Below are 21,651 nucleotides of genomic sequence, written 5' to 3' on the forward strand. Positions count from 1 at the left end.
TTAGAACAGAGCACTCTGGAACGTATGTGCCCTCGGCCGAAATCGGAACATTCTTTAGCTTTCTGTCTGTCGGCCAAATGTCCGTCTGCCAAATGTCCGTCTGCCAAATGTCCTTCTGCATTTTGTCAGAGCACCGTGTGCAATCTACTGTGCCACCAGATATGAGTGGTGTATTAAGTAGTTCTATTCTGATCAGTTTAATCCCTGTTACGTCCCCTATCAGGGAACGTGTATATATGGCATTGATTTTAGGATCCGGGAGATGGAAAAAGATGCTTGGTCGGTCCTCCTACTTCAAATTTGGGGCACAGCGCATGCAATCTACTGTGCCACCAGATATGAGTGGTGTGTTAACTTTAAGTAGTACTATTCTGATCAGTTTAATCCCTGTTACGTCCCCTATCAGGGAATGTGTATATGGCATGAATTTTAGGAACCGGGAGATGGAAAAAGATGCTTGGTCGGTCCTCCTACTTCAAATTTGGGGCACTGCGCGTGCAATCTACTGCGCCACCAGATATGAGTGGTGTGTTAAGTAGTACTATTCTGATCAGTTTAATCCCTGTTACGTCCCCTATCAGGGGAGGTGTATATGGCATGGATTTTAGGAACCGGGAGATGGAAAAAGATGCTTGGTCGTTCCTCGTACTTCAAATTTGGGGCACTGCGTGTGCAATCTACTCTGCCACCAGATATGAGTGGTGTGGTTTTTGAAGCCACAGTGCAGCACCAGAGGCCAGAAAAATTTGGCATGTACACATGCCTGAAAAATTAGGTATTGTAGCAGCGGACAGAAAAATTGATGTTTGTTTCCCAGGCAGAAAGTGCCCTAAAACATTACGGCTTGAACCCTAGTTGGTGGCGGATAAGTCACGCAAGTCATCCGGCATTCGGAGATAAAATACAGCAGTGTGTGGACCATTTTTAGCCCAAGGCAGCTCATCTCATCAGGCCTTTTTTAGTCTAATGTATCGCCCACTGTCAGTCACTTCGGGATCCATCCCTCATTCATCTTAATAAAGGTGAGGTAATCTAGACTTTTTGACCTAGGCGACTTCTCTTCTCAGTGACAATACCTCCTGCTGCACTGAAGGTCCTTTCTGACAGGACACTTGAAGCGGGGCAGGCCAGAAGTTCTATCGCAAATTGGGATAGCTCAGGCCACAGGTCAAGCCTGCACACCCAGTAGTCAAGGGGTTCATCGCTCCTCAGAGTGTTGAGATCTGCAGTTAAGGCAAGGTAGTCTGCTACCTGTCGGTCGAGTCGTTCTCTGAGGGTGGTCCCCGAAGGGCTGTGGCGATGCATAGGACTTAAAAAGCTCCGCATGTCCTCCATCAACAACACTGTCTGTAAAGAGTCCTGTCCTTGCCGGTGTGGTCGTGGGAGTCGGAGGATTACTTTCACCTCTTCCCCTGTTAGATTCCCGTTGTACTGTGACATCACCCTTATACGCTGTGTAAAGCATACTTTTTAATTTATTTTGGAACTGCTGCATCCTTTCCGACTTGCGGTAATTCGGTAACATTTCAGGCACTTTATGCTTATAACGGGGGTCTAGTAGCGTGGACACATAGTACAGGTCGTTCTCCTTCAGCTTTTTTATATGAGGGTCCCTCAACAGGCACGACAGCATGAAAGACCCCATTTGCACAAGGTTGGATGCCGAGCTACTCATGTCCCGTTCCTCGTCCTCAGTGATTTCACTGAAGGTATCTTCTTCCCCCCAGCCATGTACAACACCACGGGTACCAGATAGGTGACAACGAGCACCCTGGGATGCCTGTTGTGGTTGGTCTTCCTCCTCCTCCTCAAAGCCACATTCCTCCTCTGACTCCTCTTCCTCACAATCCTATTGCCGCTTGAGAGGGGGCAAGGAGGACAGCAGTGGTTGACGTGGCTGAAGATGCTGGACCAGGAGGAGGATGGCGGCTTTGAGTTTGTGTGCTGCTTGTACTCATGTATGATATGAGTGGTGCCACTGGGCAAGTGGGCACAGTATATGCTGTGAGCCTGACACAAAAAAGCAGACTGATGTTTCCCAGTCCAAAAATGTTTTTTTTTTTTAAATGTACACTTACGCTACTATTAAACAAGATATGAGTGGTGGCACTGGGCAAGTGGGCACAGTATACGCTGTGAGCCTGGCACATATGCTGGCAAGCAAGCTACTGCAATTAGATTACACAAGTAGACTGATGTTTCACAGTCAAAAAAGTTTATTTTTTTTTAATTTACACTACTGTTACACCAGATATGAGTGGTGGCACTGGGCAAGTGGGCACAGTATACGCTGTGAGCCTGGTACACACGCTGGCAGGCAGGCAACTGCAATTAGATTACACTAGCAGACTGATGTTTCACAGTCCAAAAAGTTTTTATTTTCTTAAATGTACACTTACACTACTATTAAACAAGATATGAGTGGTGGCACTGGGCAAGTGGGCACAGTATACGCTGTGAGCCTGACACAAAAAAGCAGACTGATATTTCCCAGTCCAAAATTTTTTTTTTTTTTAAATGTACACTTACGCTACTATTAAACAAGATATGAGTGGTGGCACTGGGCAAGTGGGCACAGTATACGCTGTGAGCCTGGCACATACGCTGGCAAGCAAGCTACTGCAATTAGATTACACAAGTAGACTGATGTTTCACAGTCAAAAAAGTTTATTTTTTTTTAATTTACACTACTGTTACACCAGATATGAGTGGTGGCACTGGGCAAGTGGGCACAGTATACGCTGTGAGCCTGGTACACACACTGGCAGGCAACTGCAATTAGATTACACTAGCAGACTGATGTTTCACAGTCAAAAAAGTTTTTTTTTTTAATTTACACTACTGTTACAACAGATATGAGTGGTAGCACTGGGCAAGTGGGCACAGTATATGCTGTGAGGCTGACACACATGCTGGCAGGCAGGCAACTGCAATTAGATTACACTAGCAGACTGATGTTTCACAGTCAATTTTTTTTTTTTAATTTACACTACTGTTACAACAGATATGAGTGGTGGCACTGGGCCTGGCACACACACTGGCAGGCAGGCAACTGCAATTAGATTACACAAGCATACTGATGTTTCACAGTCAAAAAAGTTTTGTTTTTTTTAATTTACACTACTGTTACACCAGATATGAGTGGTGGCACTGGGCAAGTGGGCCTGGCACACACGCTGGCAGGCAGGCAACTGTAATTAGATTACACTAGCAGACTGATGTTTCACAGTCAAAAAAGATTTTTTTTTAAATTTACACTACTGTTACAACAGATATGAGTGGTGGCACTGGGCAAGTGGGCCTGGCACACACACTGGCAGGCAGGCAACTGCAATTAGATTACACAAGCAGACTGATGTTTCACAGTCAAAAAAGTTTTTTTTTTAAATTTACACTACTGTTACACCAGATATGAGTGGTGGCACTGGGCAAGTGGGCCTGGCACACACGCTGGCAGGCAGGCAACTGCAATTAGGTTACACAAGCAGACTGATGTTTCACAGTTAAAAAGTTTTTTTTTTTTAAATTTACACTACTGTTACACCAGATATGAGTGGTGGCACTGGGCAAGTGGGCACAGTATACACTGTGAGCCTGACACACACACACTGGCAGGCAGGCAACTGCAATTAGATTACACAGGAAAAAAAAACAGACTGATGTTCTAGCCCTAAAAAGGGCTTTTTGAGGTGCTGTCCTTACAGCAGAGATCAGATGAGTCCTTCAGGACTGTAGTGGACACTGAATACACTAGCCTAGCTATCACTTTCCCTATTAAATCAGCAGCAGCTACACTGTCCCCCCTCTCACTAAGAAAGCAGCTTCCGAATGAATCTAAAATGGCTGCTGTCCAGGAGCTGGGAGGGTCAGGGAGGGAGGATCTGCTGCTGATTGGCTGGAATGTGTCTGCAGACTGTGAGATACAGGGTCAAAGTTTACTCAATGATGACGAATAGGGGGCGGATCGAACATCGCATATGTTCGCCCCCGCTGTTGCGAACGCGAACAAGCTATGTTCGCCGGGAACTATTCACCGGCGAACAATTCGTGACATCACTAATAAATATATGTTTTCATGTTTTAATCTTCCTAACTGCAAAAGCCTCCAATGCACTTATAATTATGTGTATATATGTATGCATATGTATTTATGTTTATATGTGTATATATGTCTGTAAATACATACATACTGTACATATATAAATACATCTGTACAAGCTTCTAAATATATATATCTATACATACATATTTAGACATGTATATGTATGTATCTCTATGTTAAAGTCCTTTGCATGCCTTTTTTTTCTAATACATGAGACCTCATATCTTTGAGTCCTTATAACTTTTTTGTGCAATATTTTTTTTAATAATTTTTATTAGATGGCGTTATAATGAGTGTAAGTGTACTGTGTAATGTATTTTTGATGTGTTTGTGACACGTTTTTGTTTTGCAAAACAGTTAACCAGAGCTCAGAGGTTGTGCTAACCCAGCACACGTTAACTTCAATTGCACTCAAGCGATCGCATTGACTTTTAACTTGTCATACGAGCAAAATAACTAGATATTTAAAGGACCCAATAAGTACACAAATTAAAAATTACCTTTTTGAACTGCACTTATTCATGAATAAGAATGAACTTGGCAAACATGATAAAAAATATATGAAAAAAAGTGTAACGTGATTGTCATATGATTGATATCGTACATAATTCCAGCTAGATCAAATGATAAATACTAAAATATGCACCTTCAATGCTTTATATTTATCATTGGTACGCTGATCTTCGCTTAAAGGGACACTGAACCCAAATTTTTTCTTTCGTGATTCAAATAGAGCATGGAATTTTAAGCAACTTTCTAATTTACTCCTATTATCAAATTTTCTTTATTCTCTTGGTATCTTTATTTGAAATGCAAGAATGTAACTTTATATGCCGGCCCATTTATGGTGAACAACCTGGGTTGTCCTTGCTGATTGGTGGATAAATTCATCTACCAATAAAAAAACATGCTGTCCAGAGTTCTGAACCAAAAAAAAAAAGCTTAGATGCCTGCTTTTTCAAATAAAGATAGCAAGAGAACGAAGAAAAAATGGTAATAGGAGTAAATTAGAAAGTTGCTTAAAATTGCATGCTCTATCTGATTCACGAAAGAAAAAATTTGGGTTCAGTGTCCCTTTAATACTTGACGCAAGCGAGCTGCGAGCTAGGACTTTTTATTTATAAATAATGATGCCGGATTTGTTACAGTGAGCATATTAACCCCAGCGAATGTTCACAGGTTGACACTTTGATGAGTGTAGCCCATAAAAACAACTTTGCATGGCTCTTCTAATGGAATGGAATACATGATCAAGATTATTTTGGCAGAATGGCGTCCAAAGTAAACAAAACATCTCAATCTTTTTGTCAACTGTGGGTTCTAAATGTATATTGACAAGCTACCATGAATTATGAGTTAACAATAACATTATAATAAGAGTTGTATAAATTATAAAGTGTTTATTTTTTTAATGGAAAAAAACTAAATGATGGAGTTTGGTTCTACCAAAATTGTAGAAATTATTATTGTGAAACGCCATAAAGTACTGTATTTCATAAATTGTTAAATGCATTTAATTTCTGGCATCAATTATTTTTAAGTTAGAATATTTTGTGCCAGGGAAAGCATAATATTTTTTTTAAGAGCAGTAAAATAAGAGGCTCTCATTTCTGAATTTATTAGATCATGACTGCCAAATAAAAGTGGATAAAAAACAGTGATAAAAGAGATGGTTCTGATGTGCTTTATGTGATATATGTCTTGTTATTATAGACATGATGTTATTGGAGTTTTACACAGGCAATGCATCTCCAGACATTATTACAGTTATCAGATCACCTGCATGCGTTACAAACACATGGTTGCAATTATTTCTGTGTAGCAATTGGTAGATTTGCTTCCTCAGTGGTTACTTAATGCTTTAAATACACAGTATGAGAAATACTACATTAAGAACATTTTTCAAATCACTCTCTACTTATTTTTATTATTTCTAACTGCCCATATTTCTTCACGATACCTTAGTTTAGAAATGTATGAGTGCTCCTGAAAGCATCTGGTTAATATACAACTTACTGATACAGCTATATAGTAGAATGAAGCCTCAGCAGCTGCCGATCACTTACCATCATCCAAGTACAACTGATCCAGTTCCTCTGGCTCACGCTTGACCGTTACAGGAATAGGGGCCAAATTATGATTACTGTCCTCATGCAACTCTGCCAGTGACAGTGGTTGACTGTTTGGAGAATCACTGCTCTGAACCTTCTGTTGCTGGTGCTGTGGTTGGCCCATTAATGCTGAGTGAGTTGGACTGCAGGGCTGCAAATAAGTTGGCTCTTGGGTAACAGATGGAACTGGAGATGAGGGACTGTTGGGATAGACTGTTTGTTGATAACCAAGTGAACAGCTACTGCTCTGATGAAGACTCACCTGCGGCTGCAGCATGATGTGGGATGACTGATCTGGTGAACTTGGGTGCACAACTATAGACCGTGGCACTTCCTGTATGGTGGGGACACCTCCAGGGGGCTGCTGAAGTCCTAGCTGAGTGTGACCAGGATTCATGATGCATTTGTTGAACGAAGAAGGTGAAAGATCATGGAGTTTGGGACTTGAGTTTGGAGACGATGACATCACAGTGTTTCTTTGCTGACAGGAAGTAAAGCCAGACACAAGACATGAACCAGGATCAGGGGGCATCATTATCTGTTGTCTGTAGTATGGCTTAGAGAGTGGAGTTAATCCTTGGTTCATTGGGCCACAGCTTTGAGCTGACTCATAGTCATCAGTGGGCTCTGTTTTTATAATTGGAACTGTTAGAAGAAAAAAAATTAAATAAACATAAGTTGCATTTGGTAAGATCAAGTTGGCTTGTGGCTAGGATACCCCTTGCAAAACAAACAAGGTCTTGAATAAGACTCTGTGTGTCTTTTGCCTCGTTCTCCCACCCAATAAAAAAAAATGTATGAGTCATCAGCATGAGAAAGTCACAGCTGGTTCTAATATTCAAAAGAACTATTTTCTTTGGAATCTCCTCCAGCACTAATGTGCTATAAAAAATCTATTTGCAAATAGCTATGTTGCTGAAGAAGCTTTGGACCCAAGGGCTCCATGGATTTGTAGTAATCAAAGCAAAATTTTTTACTTGGATGTACTATTGCCATTTCTGCTGCTACCGAAGGTCCATTTGATAAATGTCTGCACATTTGGTAAAATTGTAGTCAGACTAAACATATTCAACTGAATCAAGAAATAGATATACACACATGTAAATACAGTTGTGGTTTATGATGTCACCAGAAGCCAGAATGATTATGATAGCTTTCTGTGCTGTTAAATATGTTTAGTTTAACTGTTTTCTAGCTATTTAGGACTATGGTGCGTTGATGAAAAGATATAACATTTAAAGCAAAACATTCTGTTTAAAATTAAAGGAATAGAAAGGTCAAAAATTAACTGTGCATAGCTGCATTTACATTTGAAAAATAGAAGCATTTTTGCAATATGCTTCTATTAGCAAAAATGCTTTTAATAAATGTTATTACTGTTTTTCTGTGGCATCTGCACATCCTGTGAGGGCCCATGCATCATTAATTAAACACCACACCTTCTCAGAGGGTCAGCAGTAGCTTGTATGCCACAGATTACAACTTCAGAAGCAATACACACCACGCAGGGGCGTATTTTGGCCTAGACAAACAAGGCGCTTGCCTAGGGTAGCAGATTTTGGGGGGGCAGCACTTTTTGAATCTCAGTACATACACACTCACTACACCTCATACACTCAAACTGAACTTCACAGGCACACTGCACTACAAACACTCGTATTACACACACACACACACCAAATACACACACACATATATATACACACCCTTACTTTTGAAATATTATAGCCAAAAAAAGGCCTTAAACTGGGGGGGGGCAGTGGAGTTTTGAGTGCCTAGGGCAGCACAAAATCTAAATACGCCACTGACACCACGCCACCTCTCTGAACATTCATAGTGCTTGAATACTGGTGCACGGGCCGGGGGCCCTCACAGGATATGTGCGAATGCTGCTGAAAAACAGTAATACATTTTCAAGAAGCATTTTTGCTAATGGAAGTATATTACAAAAAATACTTCTATTTTAAATTGAAATACACCTGTGTACATTTAATTTTTTACCTCTCTATCCATTTAACCATGGATGTGTTTCAGCCAGCAATCTTCTCAAATTACTTTCTTTTCTTTATACTGAATATAAAAAGGAACCCACATTGTAATTTCCTATAAATGTTTCTTTTCAGAATGAGTAACATATATACTGGGCAGCTTAGCTGTAACCTGCATCACACACCGACAACATTAGTTTGAAATAGAGATGGCATTTATATAATATTTATGTTTGATATGCAGAACCAGATCTTAGTAAACCTGTAACTATAATGTACGGTATATGAACAGGTTTATTAAACAACACTGACAACAAACTGAGTTTAAAACTAATGATCAGTCACAGGTATAGATTCTGAGTGGCGCGCTAACTGTTGTGCACAAGCAATATTGGATTCTGTCAGCCTTTTTGTGCACAATGGGGATATCGTGCTTATTATGAGTTGAAAGTGAACAAGTTCGCTTGAGCGCTAACTTTTTACTTTTAACTCATAATACGAGCACAACCTGACATGCGCAAAAAGCAAAATGAATGCGGGAACACAAAATAGTGCACAACAGCGGTGTATTTAAAGGGACAGTAAACACCTGAATTTTTGTTGTTTAAAAAGGTAGATAATCCCTTTATTACCCATTCCCCAATTTTGCATAGCCAACACAGTTATAATAATATACTTTTTACCTCTGTGATTACCATGTATCTATGCCTCTGCAAACTGCCCCCTTATTTCAGTTCTTTTGACAGACTTGCATTTTTAGCCAATCAGTGCTGACTCCTAGGAACTTCACGTGCCTGAGCTCAATGTTATCTATATGAAACACATGAAATAACGGCCTCTAGTGGTGAAAAAGTGTCAAAATGCTTTCAGATTAGAGGCAGTCTTTAAAGTCTAAGAAATTAGCACATGAACCTCCTAGATTAGCTTTCAATTAAGAATACCAAGAGAACAAAGCAAAATTGGTAATAAAAGTTAATTGGAAAGTTGTTTAAAATTACATGCCCTATTTAAATCATGATTTGTTTTTTACTTTACTGTCCCTTTAAATATTTAACTTTAATTAGAGCACCTTTGTGGTATACACTGGGGTTTTTTTTCCGGGGTTTTTTTTCTGGGCAATGGAGTAAGCGGCTGAACTTCCTCACATATTTGATATGGGAGTGGTTTGAAGAGGAATTAGTAATTTTCATGAGGTGGCAAAGGTCACTAGCCAGCTATGCCCAGAACAGTGCAAGTAGCTAAATATCACATTGCATTATACATACATTTCAACAGCATTAACATTATAGCCTTACATAATATTTCAAATTAAACTAAACGTTATAAGAAACCACATTTTCTTTTTCCCATTATGATTTAATTAAAACATTTGAAGAATGGGAAACTAAAAAACTGAAATTCAAGTGAAATTGTACAGTAGCTTTTATATAATAGTAAGACCATTGGAATGCTCAGTTAGTTGCATGAAAAAATATGTAATGCATAGTTTAGAACTCTGTAATTCCTACATTCCCACAACCCTTCCACCCCAATACCACATAATAGGTCCATTCTGCCTAGCCAATGAAAAACTGCACGTTACCTGGAGTAAAGAACCCAATAAATTGATATGAAAATAAAGAGAAGCAATGCTTACAAATATCATATCCAGTTTACTGGGATTTCATGGTTATTAAAACAAAACACTTTATTGTGTTTGACTTTCTACAACTCTGAAACCAGCTCTGAGGGCATGGAACACGAACTGACCTTCGTGGTAAACATAAACAGAAGCAAACATGATTTAAAGGACAATAAAATACAGCAGAGTTTCATATAAAGACAATGCAATAGCACTTACTCTTAATTAATGATCAATATATTTCTCCTGAAAAATTCCAGAATCGACCTCAATTTACCGGCTCCCTGTATCATGTGCCATCAGCCAATCAGAAACTCATATATGTATACACTGTGAACTCTTGCACATGCTCAGTAGTAGCTGGTGCCTCAGAAAGTGAGAATATTAGAAGCCACAATTGATAATGAAAGTAAATTAGAAAGTCTCTTAACACTGCATGCCTTATCTGAATCATAAAAGTTTAATTTGACAAGCCTGTTAAAGAGACAGTAAAAACACCAAAATTGTTATTGTTTAAAAAGATATATAACGCCTTTACTACTCATTCCCCAGCTTTGCACAATCTACAGTGTTATATTAATATACTTTATAACATTTAAACCTCTAAATTTCTGTCTGTTCTAGGCCACTACAGACAGCCTCTTATCACATGCTTTTTTATTTGCTTCTCAAAACAGGAGACTGCTAATTCATGTGGGGCATTAGATAACATTGAGCTCTCTCCCATGGAGTTGTGCAGGACACATCACTAATTGGCTAAAATGCAAGTCAATAAATAATAAATAAATAGCCATGTGATCAGGGGGCTGTCAAAAGAGGCTTAGATACAAGGTAATCACAGAGGTTAAAAGTATATTAATATAACCGGGGTGGCTGTGCAAAACTGGGGAATGGGTAATAAAGGGATTATCTATCTATCTTTTTAAACAATAACAATTTTGGAGTTGACTGTCCCTGTAAATTGGTACTAATATTGCAGTGTTAGTTTTACATTTCCTACCAATCTTCACAAGCTTATAAGGACAACTGCGTTTGGTGCAGAGGGACAAGTGTGACAAAGAAATTGCTTTATTCAGGACAGGAACATAAATTATAAAAAAACTAAAATAATATATATTTTGTAATGCGCTTTGTTAAATGAAACAAAGGAATAAGTTGACATCCCTCTCCCTTTAATTCTGTTACTATACCATGGCCTAGATCAGTGTTTCTCAACCATGGTCTTCAAGTACCCCCAACAGGCCAGGTTTTCATTATATCTGAACTAGAGCACAGGTGAAGTAATCAGCTGATTAGTAACCATGGCCTGTTTGAGGGCAGTGGTTGAAAAACACTGGCCTAGATTACAAGTGGTGTGCAAAAATATTAGTGCTATTGAGAGCTAACAACACTCAAGTTAAATCAATAGCACTCTTATTCTTGTGCTCATATTACAAGTTGAATGTAAAATGTTAATGCTCGAGCAAAAGCCTTTGGTTCGCTAACACCTGGAGGTTTGGATAGTGTGGCCATTCTAAATCCCTCACCAAAAAGACTTCTATGGGGAGCTCTTCAAAATTCAAGTCTGGCATTTGCTAGAGCTTTAAGGTGAGCGAATCCGAAGGTGCACTAAATAATAGATGAAATAGTTTTGTTGCTCACACAACATAAAATGTTCTTTTAATTTAAAGGGACAGTCTACACAAAAAGAAATTGTCTGAAAAGATAGATAATCCCTTTATTACCCATTCTCCAGTTTTTCATGACCAAAACGGTTATTTTCATATACATTTTATATTTCAGTTCTATTTACAGGCTTGCATTTTAGCCAATTAGTGCTGCCTCTGAATAACTCTACAGGAGTGAGAACTATCTATATGGCACACATGAACTAGCAGTGTTTTGCTGTGGAAAGCTATAAAATGCTCTCCTTTAAGAGGCAGTCTGTAGTGGCTTAGAGACAGGCAGAAATTTAGAGGTTTAAAGTTTATAAAGTACTGTATATTGATATAACAATGTTGGTTGTACAAAGCTGCGGAATGGGTAGTAAAGGTGTTATCTATCTTTTTAAAAATAAAAGAAAATGGAGTATACTGTCCCTTTTTTAATATAAATCTATTAATAGCGCTCCACTTGTAATCTGGGTCTAATAATTTATATATTCATTAGTTTTTAGCTTTGTATATTACCATATTTATTTATTTTGTAAATATTTTGCAAGCACACTAAATATAAATTCTAATGAATCTAGTAATAGAGGAAATGCTAGGCCCTGGAAAAATGGAGATGAAAAGAAAAAAAATGATAGAGTAGATATTACAATGTATTATGGAAGCTGTAAATGAAAATAGGGGAAGAGGGGTTAACTAAAAGTGAGTGAGGCAAGAAGTGAGCACGCTGGAAATAAAAAATTGATATGAGCGATAGCCTATTGAAATATTAACAGAAAAAATGTATCAGAATGGAAAAGTTGCTCCAGTACATAAAATGTCTGTCACACCACATGCCGTCACTAGAAATGTCCCAGGGTTTAGATGTCATAATTTGATTTGTCGCAGGATAGGGTTAGCACCTAGGAAAGGATATTAGGTCAAGGGTTAAGACAATGTTAACCCTTTGAGTGTCAAGGGGTAAAAGATACTATCTTGCAACATAACATATGACAGCATTTACATTGGTGATATATGAAACAAGAAATATTTTGTTACGTTTGATTTCAAGCACTATATATGTACTGCAGCTGTGTTGACCCTTGACATATTAGTGTCGACAGTTAAACAGTAAATTGTTGTGAATAATTTGATGGAAATGTGTTTAATGATAATGAAATGCACATCTTGCCACACAAACCACATGAATGGTACAGTGTCATGTAGTAGTCTAGTATTCCTGCTCGTCAGGTGCTTCACGTCAGCCAATGGCATGCAGCTGCTTAGTGGTCAGGGCAACACCTTAAAGTGAAAGTAAATCCTAGCGTTTTACAAACGCTAGGATTTACTATTGAAACAAATAAAGGGCACTTTCATTCATGAAGTATAAGATACTTCATGTAGAAAGCTCCTTTATTTGATTCAATCTATCGCCATTTTTAGCTGCTACAGCAGCCCAATTTTTGGCTAAGAGGTGACGTTTTCACCTCTTAGCCAATAGTGTGGTAAATCCGGCTTGGCGCCCATTGAATCAAATAAAGGAGCTTTCTACATGAAGCATCTTATTCTTCATGAATGAAAGTGCCCTTTATTTGTTTCAATAGTAAATCCTAGCGTTTGTAAAACGCTAGGATTTACTTTCACTTTAATAGTATTATGCTGCTATTGGTGTATATGAGATACCTTGAGGAAAATATCCCTGAGCAGCATCTTTTCCTGATAATTCCTAGACTAACCCAGCATTATTAAGCATAACAAAATATTTAACACAACACTATTGCTTATAATATATTTTAATTTACTTCTCTAAATCTGACTTCATTCTTGTCTTCTACATGTCTAGATAAATATAGATTTTATTTTTTATTTATTTATTTTAAAACAAAACTTTGGACAGATTATGCATGAGCAGTGGAAGCTTCTGCTTGGTGCATATGGATTATTTGCACACTTGCCTGTCAATCAAATATGTGCCTGAGCTAAATGTGTATACTTCCACATCTGTACCAGGAGTGTGTAAACTCTGAGTTAGAAAAAAAGAACCTGTACTGCACTTACTCTACAAACTGTTCTGGAGCAACAAAGACCTATAACAGTTTGCCCTAGAATGCACTAGAAAGTAGAAAAACTAAATTTATGCTTACCTGATAAATTTCTTGCTTTCCGGATATGGAGAGTCCACAACATCATTCAATTACTAGTGGGAATATCACTCCTGGCCAGCAGGAGGAGGCAAAGAGCACCACAGCAAAGCTGTTAAGTGTCACTCCCCTACCCATAATTGCCAGTCATTCAACCGAAGGGAAATGGAAAAGGAATAACACAAAGGTGTAGAGGTGCCTGAGGTTTAGTAAAAAAATAACTGTCTTAATAAAGGGTGGGGTCGTGGACTCTCCATATTCGGAAATAAAAACATTTATTAGGTAAGCATATATTTTGTTTTCTTTCCTAAGATATGGAGAGTCCACAACATCATTCAATTACTAATGGGAACCAATACCCAAGCTAGAGGACACAGAATGAACAGGGAGGGAGAACAAGACAGACAGACCTAAACAGAAGGCACCACCGCTTGAAGAACCTTCCTCCCAAAAGAGGCCTCAGTCGAGGCAAAAGTATCAAATTTGGAAAATTTGGAAAAAGTATACAGAGAGGACCAAGTTTCAGCCTTGCAAATACATTCCACAGAAGCTTCATTTTTGAAAGCCCAAGAAGAGGAGTGTAATGAGCTGTAATTCTCTCAGGAGGCTGCTGTCCAGCAGTCTCATAAGCAAAACTAATCTTACTTCTCAACCAGAGGGAAAGAGAAGTAGAAGTAGCCTTCTGATCCTTACGCTTTCCTGAGAAACAAACAAACAGGGCAGACTGGCGAAAATCCTTAGTCGCCTGTAGGTAGAATTATAGAGCACGCACAACATCCAAGTTGTGCAACAGACATTCTTTATGAGAAGAAGGATTGGGACAGAGAGAAGGAACAACAATTTCCTGATTAATATTTCTATCCGTGACCACTTTAGGAAGAAACCCCAATTTAGTACGAAGAACCTCCTTATCCGCATGAAAGATAAGGTAAGGTGAAACACACTGCAAAGCCGAGAGTTCTGAAACTCTCAGAGCAGAAGAGATAGCAATAAGAAACAAAACCTTCCAAGATAGCAACTTAATATCTATGGAATGCATTGGCTCAAATGGAGCCTGCTGCAAAACTTTAAGAACAAGATTAAGGCTTTAAGGAGGAGCAACAGGTTTAAACACAGGCCTGATTCTCACCAGGGCCTGACAAAAAGATTGAACATCTGGCACATCTGCCAGACGCTTGTGTAACAAAATAGATAATGCAGAAATTTGACCTTTCAGAGAACTGACTGACAACCCTTTCTCCAGACCTTCCTGGAGAAAAGATGAAATTCTAGGAATCCTGACCCTACTCCAAGATTAGCCCTCAGATCCAACTCCCGCACCCGCACTTGAGGGTTAACCTGGAGAACACCTCTGGATTGAGAGCCCACTCCCCGGAACGAAATGTCTGTCTGCTCAGGAAATCTGTTTTCCAGTTGTCCACTCCAGGAATGTGGATGGCAGATAGACAACAATTGTGAGCTTCCGCCCACTGAATATTCCGTGCCACCTCCTTCATGGGTAAGGAACTTCAAGTTCCTCCTTGATGGCTGATATAAGCCACTGAGGTGATGTTGTCCGACTGAAACCTGATAAACCGGGCATTGTAAATCGCTATCAACTTCAAGATGTTTATGGGGAGAGCAGACTCCTACCACGTCCATAGTCCCTGCGCCTTTATCGAGTCCCAGACTGCTCCCCAGCCTAGCAGGCTGGCGTCCATGGTCGCAATCACCCAGGAAGGTCTCCGGAAGCATGTGCCCTGAGACAGATGGTCCTGAGAAAGCGACCACGGGAGAGAGTCTCTTGTCAACTGGTCTAGATCTATCCTCTGAGACAGATTCAAATGGTCTCCGTTCCATTGTCTGAGCATACATAATTGCAGAGCTCTCAAATGGAATCGAGCAAACGGATGATGTCCATGGAAGCGACCATCAGACCAATTACCTCAATACATTGAGCCACTGATGGCTGAACAGTAGACTGAAAAGAGAGGCAAGAGGAGAGAATTTCGGATTTTCTGACCTCCATTAGAAAACTTTTCATAGATAGGGAATATATTATGGTCCCTAAGAAAACCACCCTTGTAGCTGGAACAAGGGAACTCTTTTCCAAATTCCAAATTCACTTTCCAGCCATGGGAACGTAGAAAAGACAACAAGATCTCTGTATGAGAGTTTGCTTGTTGAAAAGATGGCGCCTGAACCAATTTGTCAACTAGGTATGATGCAATTTCTTGAGACCTGATCACTGCCAAGAAAGCTTGCAGAACCTTTGAAAAAATTCTGGGAGCTGTGGCAGGTCCAAACGAAAGAGCCACAAACTGAAAGTGTTTGTCTAAAAAGGCGTCCTTCAGGTCTATGGTTGTCATGAAATGACCCTCTTGGACCAAAGGAAGAATGGAACGAATGGTTTCCATTTTGAAGGACGGTACCCTGAGAAACTTGTTGAGGCACTTTAGGTCTAAAATGGGTTGAAAAGTTCCCTCTTTTTTGGGAACCACGAACAGATTTGAATAGAATCATAGACCCTGTTCCCTTACTGGAACTGGAACAATCACTCCCAGGGAGGAAAGGTCCTGAACGCAGTTCAAGAATGCCTCTCTTTTTACCTGGTCTGCAGATAATCATGAAAGGTGGAATCTGCCCCTGGGACAGAAAGTTTTGAATTCTATTTTGTAACCCTGAGATACTATGTCTACAGCCCAAGGATCTGGGACATCTTGTCTCCACACTTGACAAAACAGGGAAATTCTGCCCCCACTTGATCCGATCCCGGACCAAGGGCTGACCCTTCATGCTGACTCAGTGGAGGGTTTCTTTGATTGCTTCCCCTTATACCAAGACTGATTGGGCTTCCAAGAAGACTTGGACTGCTTCTGCTTGGAAGAGGAAGACTTTTGACCTTTGAAGTTACGAAAGGAATGAAAATTACTTTGACGTCCTTTGAGTCTGTTCTTCTTGTCTTGCAGTAGAAAAGACCCTTTTCCACTCGTAATATCAGAAATGATTTCTGCCAGGCCAGGTCCAAACAAGGTCTTACCCTTATAAGGAAGCACCAGAAGCTTGGATTTAGAGGTAACATCAGCTGACCAAGATTTTAGCCACAATGCCCTACAGGCTAGGACAGAGAAGCCAGACATCTTGGCTTCCAGTCTAATAACTTGCATGTTAGCATCAGAAATAAAGGAATTGGCTAGTTTGAGAGCCTTAATCCTATCTTGTATCTCCTCCAACGGAGTCTCTACTAAATTTGATTCAGACAAGATGTTGTACCAATAAGATGCCGCACTTACTACTGTGGCAATACAAACTGGTTGCCATTGAAGAACTTGATGAACATACATCTTCAAATAAGCTTCCAGCTTTGTGTCCATGGGATCCTTAAAGGAGCAGCTATCCTCTATATGGATCGTAGTTCTCTTAGCCAGAGTAGAAATAGCCCCTTCTACTTTAGGTACTGTGTGCCAAGAATCTTTAATGGAGTAAGCAACAGGAAACATATTTAAAAATACAGGAGAACAGGAGAAAGGAATCCCTGGCTTCTCCCAATTCCTGTGAAATAATCTCCGTCACACAGTCTGGGACAGGAAAACCTTCCACAGTGGAAGGAACATCATATTATTTATTAAATTTACTAGACTTCTTAGGGTTGACAACGACAGAAATATCGGAGTCGTCCAAAGTAGCCAATAGCTCCTTTAACAGTACACAAAGGTGTTCAAGCTTAAATCTGAAGTTTACTTCTTCAGTATCAGATGAAGGAATAATACTGTCCGAATCTGAGATTTCACCCTCAGAGGCTACTGATGTATCCTCCTCATCAGACTTCTTGGTCCATTTCCATAATACTAAATAAAAAATTCCTCAAATTGTAGAAATGTTTTAAATACACTGTCACTTTAAGAATTTTTAATACCACAGCCGCTTAACGTTATGCAAAAATTCTTTAGAAATAATAAACCAATCAGGCCCCCTACACCTCAGACAGACTGAGGTGCCTTACCGTAACACTTATACACAATTTGGCTGCCAGAAGTCTCTAAAATTATCATATAGTAGATCGACACTGAAGAGACTGAAATTCAATGCCGCTGCTCCGCTCCGTTAATATCCGACAGCAGAGAGAAGTCACGTGACCGGCAGAGAGAGGAAACTATGCAGCAAGTAAAAGGCGCGCATTTCAATCTGCCTACAACACCGGAGCTTAATTTTTCACAAACTAAGCAAGCAAAGAAAACCAACTGCCAAATTTTAAGTTTATATATAAATCCCTGTATAAAACATAAGCCACACACATACTAATAAAGTATTTCAACAAAATTAGCCCAAAGAGGAAAAAACATCCCAATAAAGGGAAGATTAATGCCATGGGGCATATTTATCAAAGGGCGAGCGGACATGATACGATGTAGCGTATCATGTTCGCTGCACATCGATAAATGCCAATAGCATACCCTGTCAGCATTTATCATTGCACCAGCAATTCACCAGAATTGCTTGTGCAATACCACCTCCTGCAGATTCCTGCCCAATCGGTCGCTAGCAGGGGGTGTCAATCAACCCAACTGAATTCAATTGGGTTGATTTCTGTCTGCCGCCTCAGAGCAGGGAGCTTCTGTTAACTGCGAGCCTGATTTTAAAAATGTTCCCATCTACTGAATATGACATATTCTTCTGAAGTGCAAGTCTTCAAGACCTAGAAGACAAAAGCACTTACCTGCAGTCTAGCTGTCTGGCAGGAAGACAGCTCACAAGGTGTGAAAGGACACATACTCCTTACAGAGACCTGTAGAAAAAGAAAGAACAGAGTAAACAACTCTAGCTTTCTGTACCATGGGCAGCAATGTGTTAGGAAACAAAGCAAGTACTACTTCACAAGTTCCTAACTGCTTAAAACCACCTCTACTCTACTGAAGAGATTGACGTGGACTCAGATAAACCCAAATCCTTGCTTGCAGGGAAAAGTACCCGAAAAAGAAATTCATTTCTTCAGACACCAAACTTCACCTCCTCCATTGACAGAGGCAAAGAGAATGACTGGGGATTATGGATAGGGGAGTGACACTTAACATCTTTGCTGTGGTGCTCTTTGCCTCCTCCTGATGGCCAGGAGTGATATTCTCACTAGTAATTGAATGATGCCGTGGACTCTCCATATCTTAGGAAATAAATAATTTCAATAATCTGTAGCCAAATTTCATTATTTAAAGGGACATTACTACTGTTAATTTTGCTGGGGATGTATAGCAGCCAACATAGCATTTTAACAATAATATACAGGCAATTTAAAAAAGGCTAATTTTTACCCCTTTTAACTCTGACATCATCACTTCACTGACAATGTGTGCAAGGTGCATATTCACCAGTCAGAAGCTGTATGTGGCTGGAGACTAGCACCAAAATGCATGCCAAAGATTCCAGTCTCAGAAATAAAAAAAGTGTATTTATTATATTGGTATGCTGGAGCTTTAAAACAGGCATAAATAGAACCTAAACATATAGTAGATAACCATAGGCCAAACAAGTCTGCCTAAATTATCCATAATATATAAGCTTAATTAGTTTATAGGGTAGCCTTATGCTCATTCCAGGCATTCTTGAAGTTTCCCCAAGTGTTTGTCTAGAATTTCTCTTTAATCTCCCCTCATAGGTGAAAATAATAATTAAAGGTAATTATTATTTTATACCTCCCAACATTTACCGGATGAATTCAGGGGTGTGGGAGATAAAGAACTTGTGGGCAGTGGCCCATCAGCATTTTGTGTAGAGGGTCATGTAGGAAAAATCTGGGCCACAAGTGTTCAGTGGGCGTGTCTGGGGATGTGGGTGTGTCACAGCAGGGAGTGGGCTTGGCTCTGACATCTCCTTAAAACCAGAACACAGAGAGGCTGCAGGCAGGAAGCAGGCCATACCTCCCAACTGTGACAATCTCACAGGTTATAGAACGGTTGGGAGGTATGTTATTTATAATTTAAACAACTGTATACAATGTATTTACATACAGAGTGCTTAAAGGGACATTGGACATTGTTACAACTACAATACTACTTTAACTGCTGTGCTTGCGGCTCTCTTTAAAACTGTCCCCTTATTTTAACACTGGTGCCAGTTAGTGAAGCTCCGCCTCTTTAATCTGGGAGCTGCCATCTTGAAGTTTAACTAGTCTTGCACCCTGTGGGGCCCATTTATCATTGTGCGGACGGACATGATCCGCTATAGCGAACCATGTCTGTCGCACATCGATAAATGCAGTTCGGAGCTTGATAAATAGACCCCTGTGACAGAAGCAGTGTGCATTCACACTGTTGTCTTTTTGTTGTATTGTACACTCCAGTTTAGTTTTAATACTGGGCTGGAGTTTAACATTCGCGCATTTTTGCAGTGGCTGCATTCCTCTATAGTATTCTTGAGGGGTTTTGTATATTTGTTCTGCAACTTACAAACTGTGTAAAAAAAATGCAAAACAAAAAAACAAACAAAAAAAACAAAAAGCTTCTACTCTCTAATGTGAGAGCGCAACTTAAGTGAAAGTTAGTAGTTTTAAAAAGCAAGCAACATAACTGTGAATGTGCACCATTTCTATCACAAGGTGCAAAAACACGCATGCTCCAAGATGACAGCGCTCAGGATGAAGAGGCGGAGCTTCGCCAACCAACACCTGTAATGGGTTAAACTAAATGAATGGCTTTGACTAGAGCTCTAAGCACAGGTGGAAAACAATAGCAGGGTGAGTAATAACCCTGAAGTGTAATGTCCCTTTTAAGCAAATTATTTTTTACTTCCAGATAGTTTCAGATTTTTTTCTGTTTTCTAAACATACTGGTGTAAAGAAAATATCTCATTGTTTAAAAGATGATAAAAAATAACAAAATACAAGTTTAAAAAAAGAAATGCACAGAGAGCATAGCATATGGTTTTATACTATTGTGCAATTTCACTACGCTAGTTGACTGGTGAAGACAGAAATAGAACAAATTGCCAATTCAAGCCATATGCTTTAGTTTGTCTGGCTCTAAACCTTTCCCTGCCTAACCATCACTTCTGTAATTTGGAACAGTCCCTAGAGTCCTGTTGTGAATAGGTTGATTGTAATAAAAAAGGACGAAAAAAAAAAAGTATAGAAATCTTTACTGGTTTTCATGAAGCATTTATTTCCTTCATTTTTAATAGTTAGACTTAAAAAAAGAGTCAGCACTAAATTATCAATAAGTAGTGAAATATTGTAACCAGAAAGCATAAAAAGGTATGAAAGCGAAACTCTCTGGGGTGCTATGATGTAACATTATGAGACACTAGACTGGCACAAAGCAAACAGTCAGTAAGTATAAGGCTTCATATATCTGACTTCATTGGTTTTATCGTTTTATTGTCTATCCAGACAAAATTCCCAGCTGTATGACAGATACATAAATTTACTAAGCTTGTGAGAAATATTTGGGGCAGGTAAATTCAGTCTGTATTATTTATTATCAATATCAGGATTACTCATTGATAAAGCATAACCCAGGGACACTAACTTACCAGAAGCATTTCCTATCCTGATGTATATGTGCGGTGCATAAGGGTGTTTGACGAAGCTATGGAACATGAATGCAGCTCCCTTAGGGTTTTCTTAGGGGTCAATTCCAATTTAGATAATTGTGTTGTTTGGCTCCTGATACAACTCCTTTGACATTGGAAAATTAGAAATGCAAACGATAACACCAATCACGTACTGTATTTGAAGATTATGAGATCAGATTTCAAAAGTCACCCATACAATGCATGGACAACATTGACTCCGGTGAACACAACCCACTTGACAACAAGCTATACACTAGAATTCAACAGCCAAAATAACTCTGTAAATGCTCAGCACCCACAGATCAACTGATAACACACATCAGATAAATGATAACAACATCAGCCAGCAATCTGTGCATGCTCAGATGCAAAAAAACAAGATTATGCTGCCCGAATATGGCAATGGCCCTTTTTGATGAAGATCATATCAGGCCCAAACAAATTATGCTGAACACATCATTACCATGAATTAAACTTAATATCACAAAGAAAACTTATCGGCAGGTGCAGAATATCAA

General features: G+C 39.4%; 1 protein-coding gene across 8 annotated transcripts in view; it reads right to left on the bottom strand.

Moving 5' to 3' along the window:
* NFATC1 (nuclear factor of activated T cells 1) overlaps nucleotides 1-21,651 on the bottom strand; it is a 351,303-nt gene that overhangs the window by 114,334 nt on the left and 215,318 nt on the right. For 5 of the 8 annotated variants that reach the window (XM_053714840.1, XM_053714836.1, XM_053714841.1 and 2 more), the window contains one exon: nucleotides 6,169-6,858. The exons of 1 other annotated variant lie outside the window; for it this stretch is intronic. In XM_053714840.1, coding sequence (XP_053570815.1) covers nucleotides 6,169-6,858 — 690 coding nt within the window. The remainder of the gene's footprint in view (nucleotides 1-6,168; nucleotides 6,859-21,651) is intronic. 2 more of the 8 variants (XM_053714839.1, XM_053714842.1) reach the window with 2 other exon arrangements.

This window comes from Bombina bombina, chromosome 5 (assembly GCF_027579735.1).
Source record: "Bombina bombina isolate aBomBom1 chromosome 5, aBomBom1.pri, whole genome shotgun sequence".
Classification (NCBI taxonomy): Eukaryota; Metazoa; Chordata; class Amphibia; order Anura; family Bombinatoridae; genus Bombina; species Bombina bombina.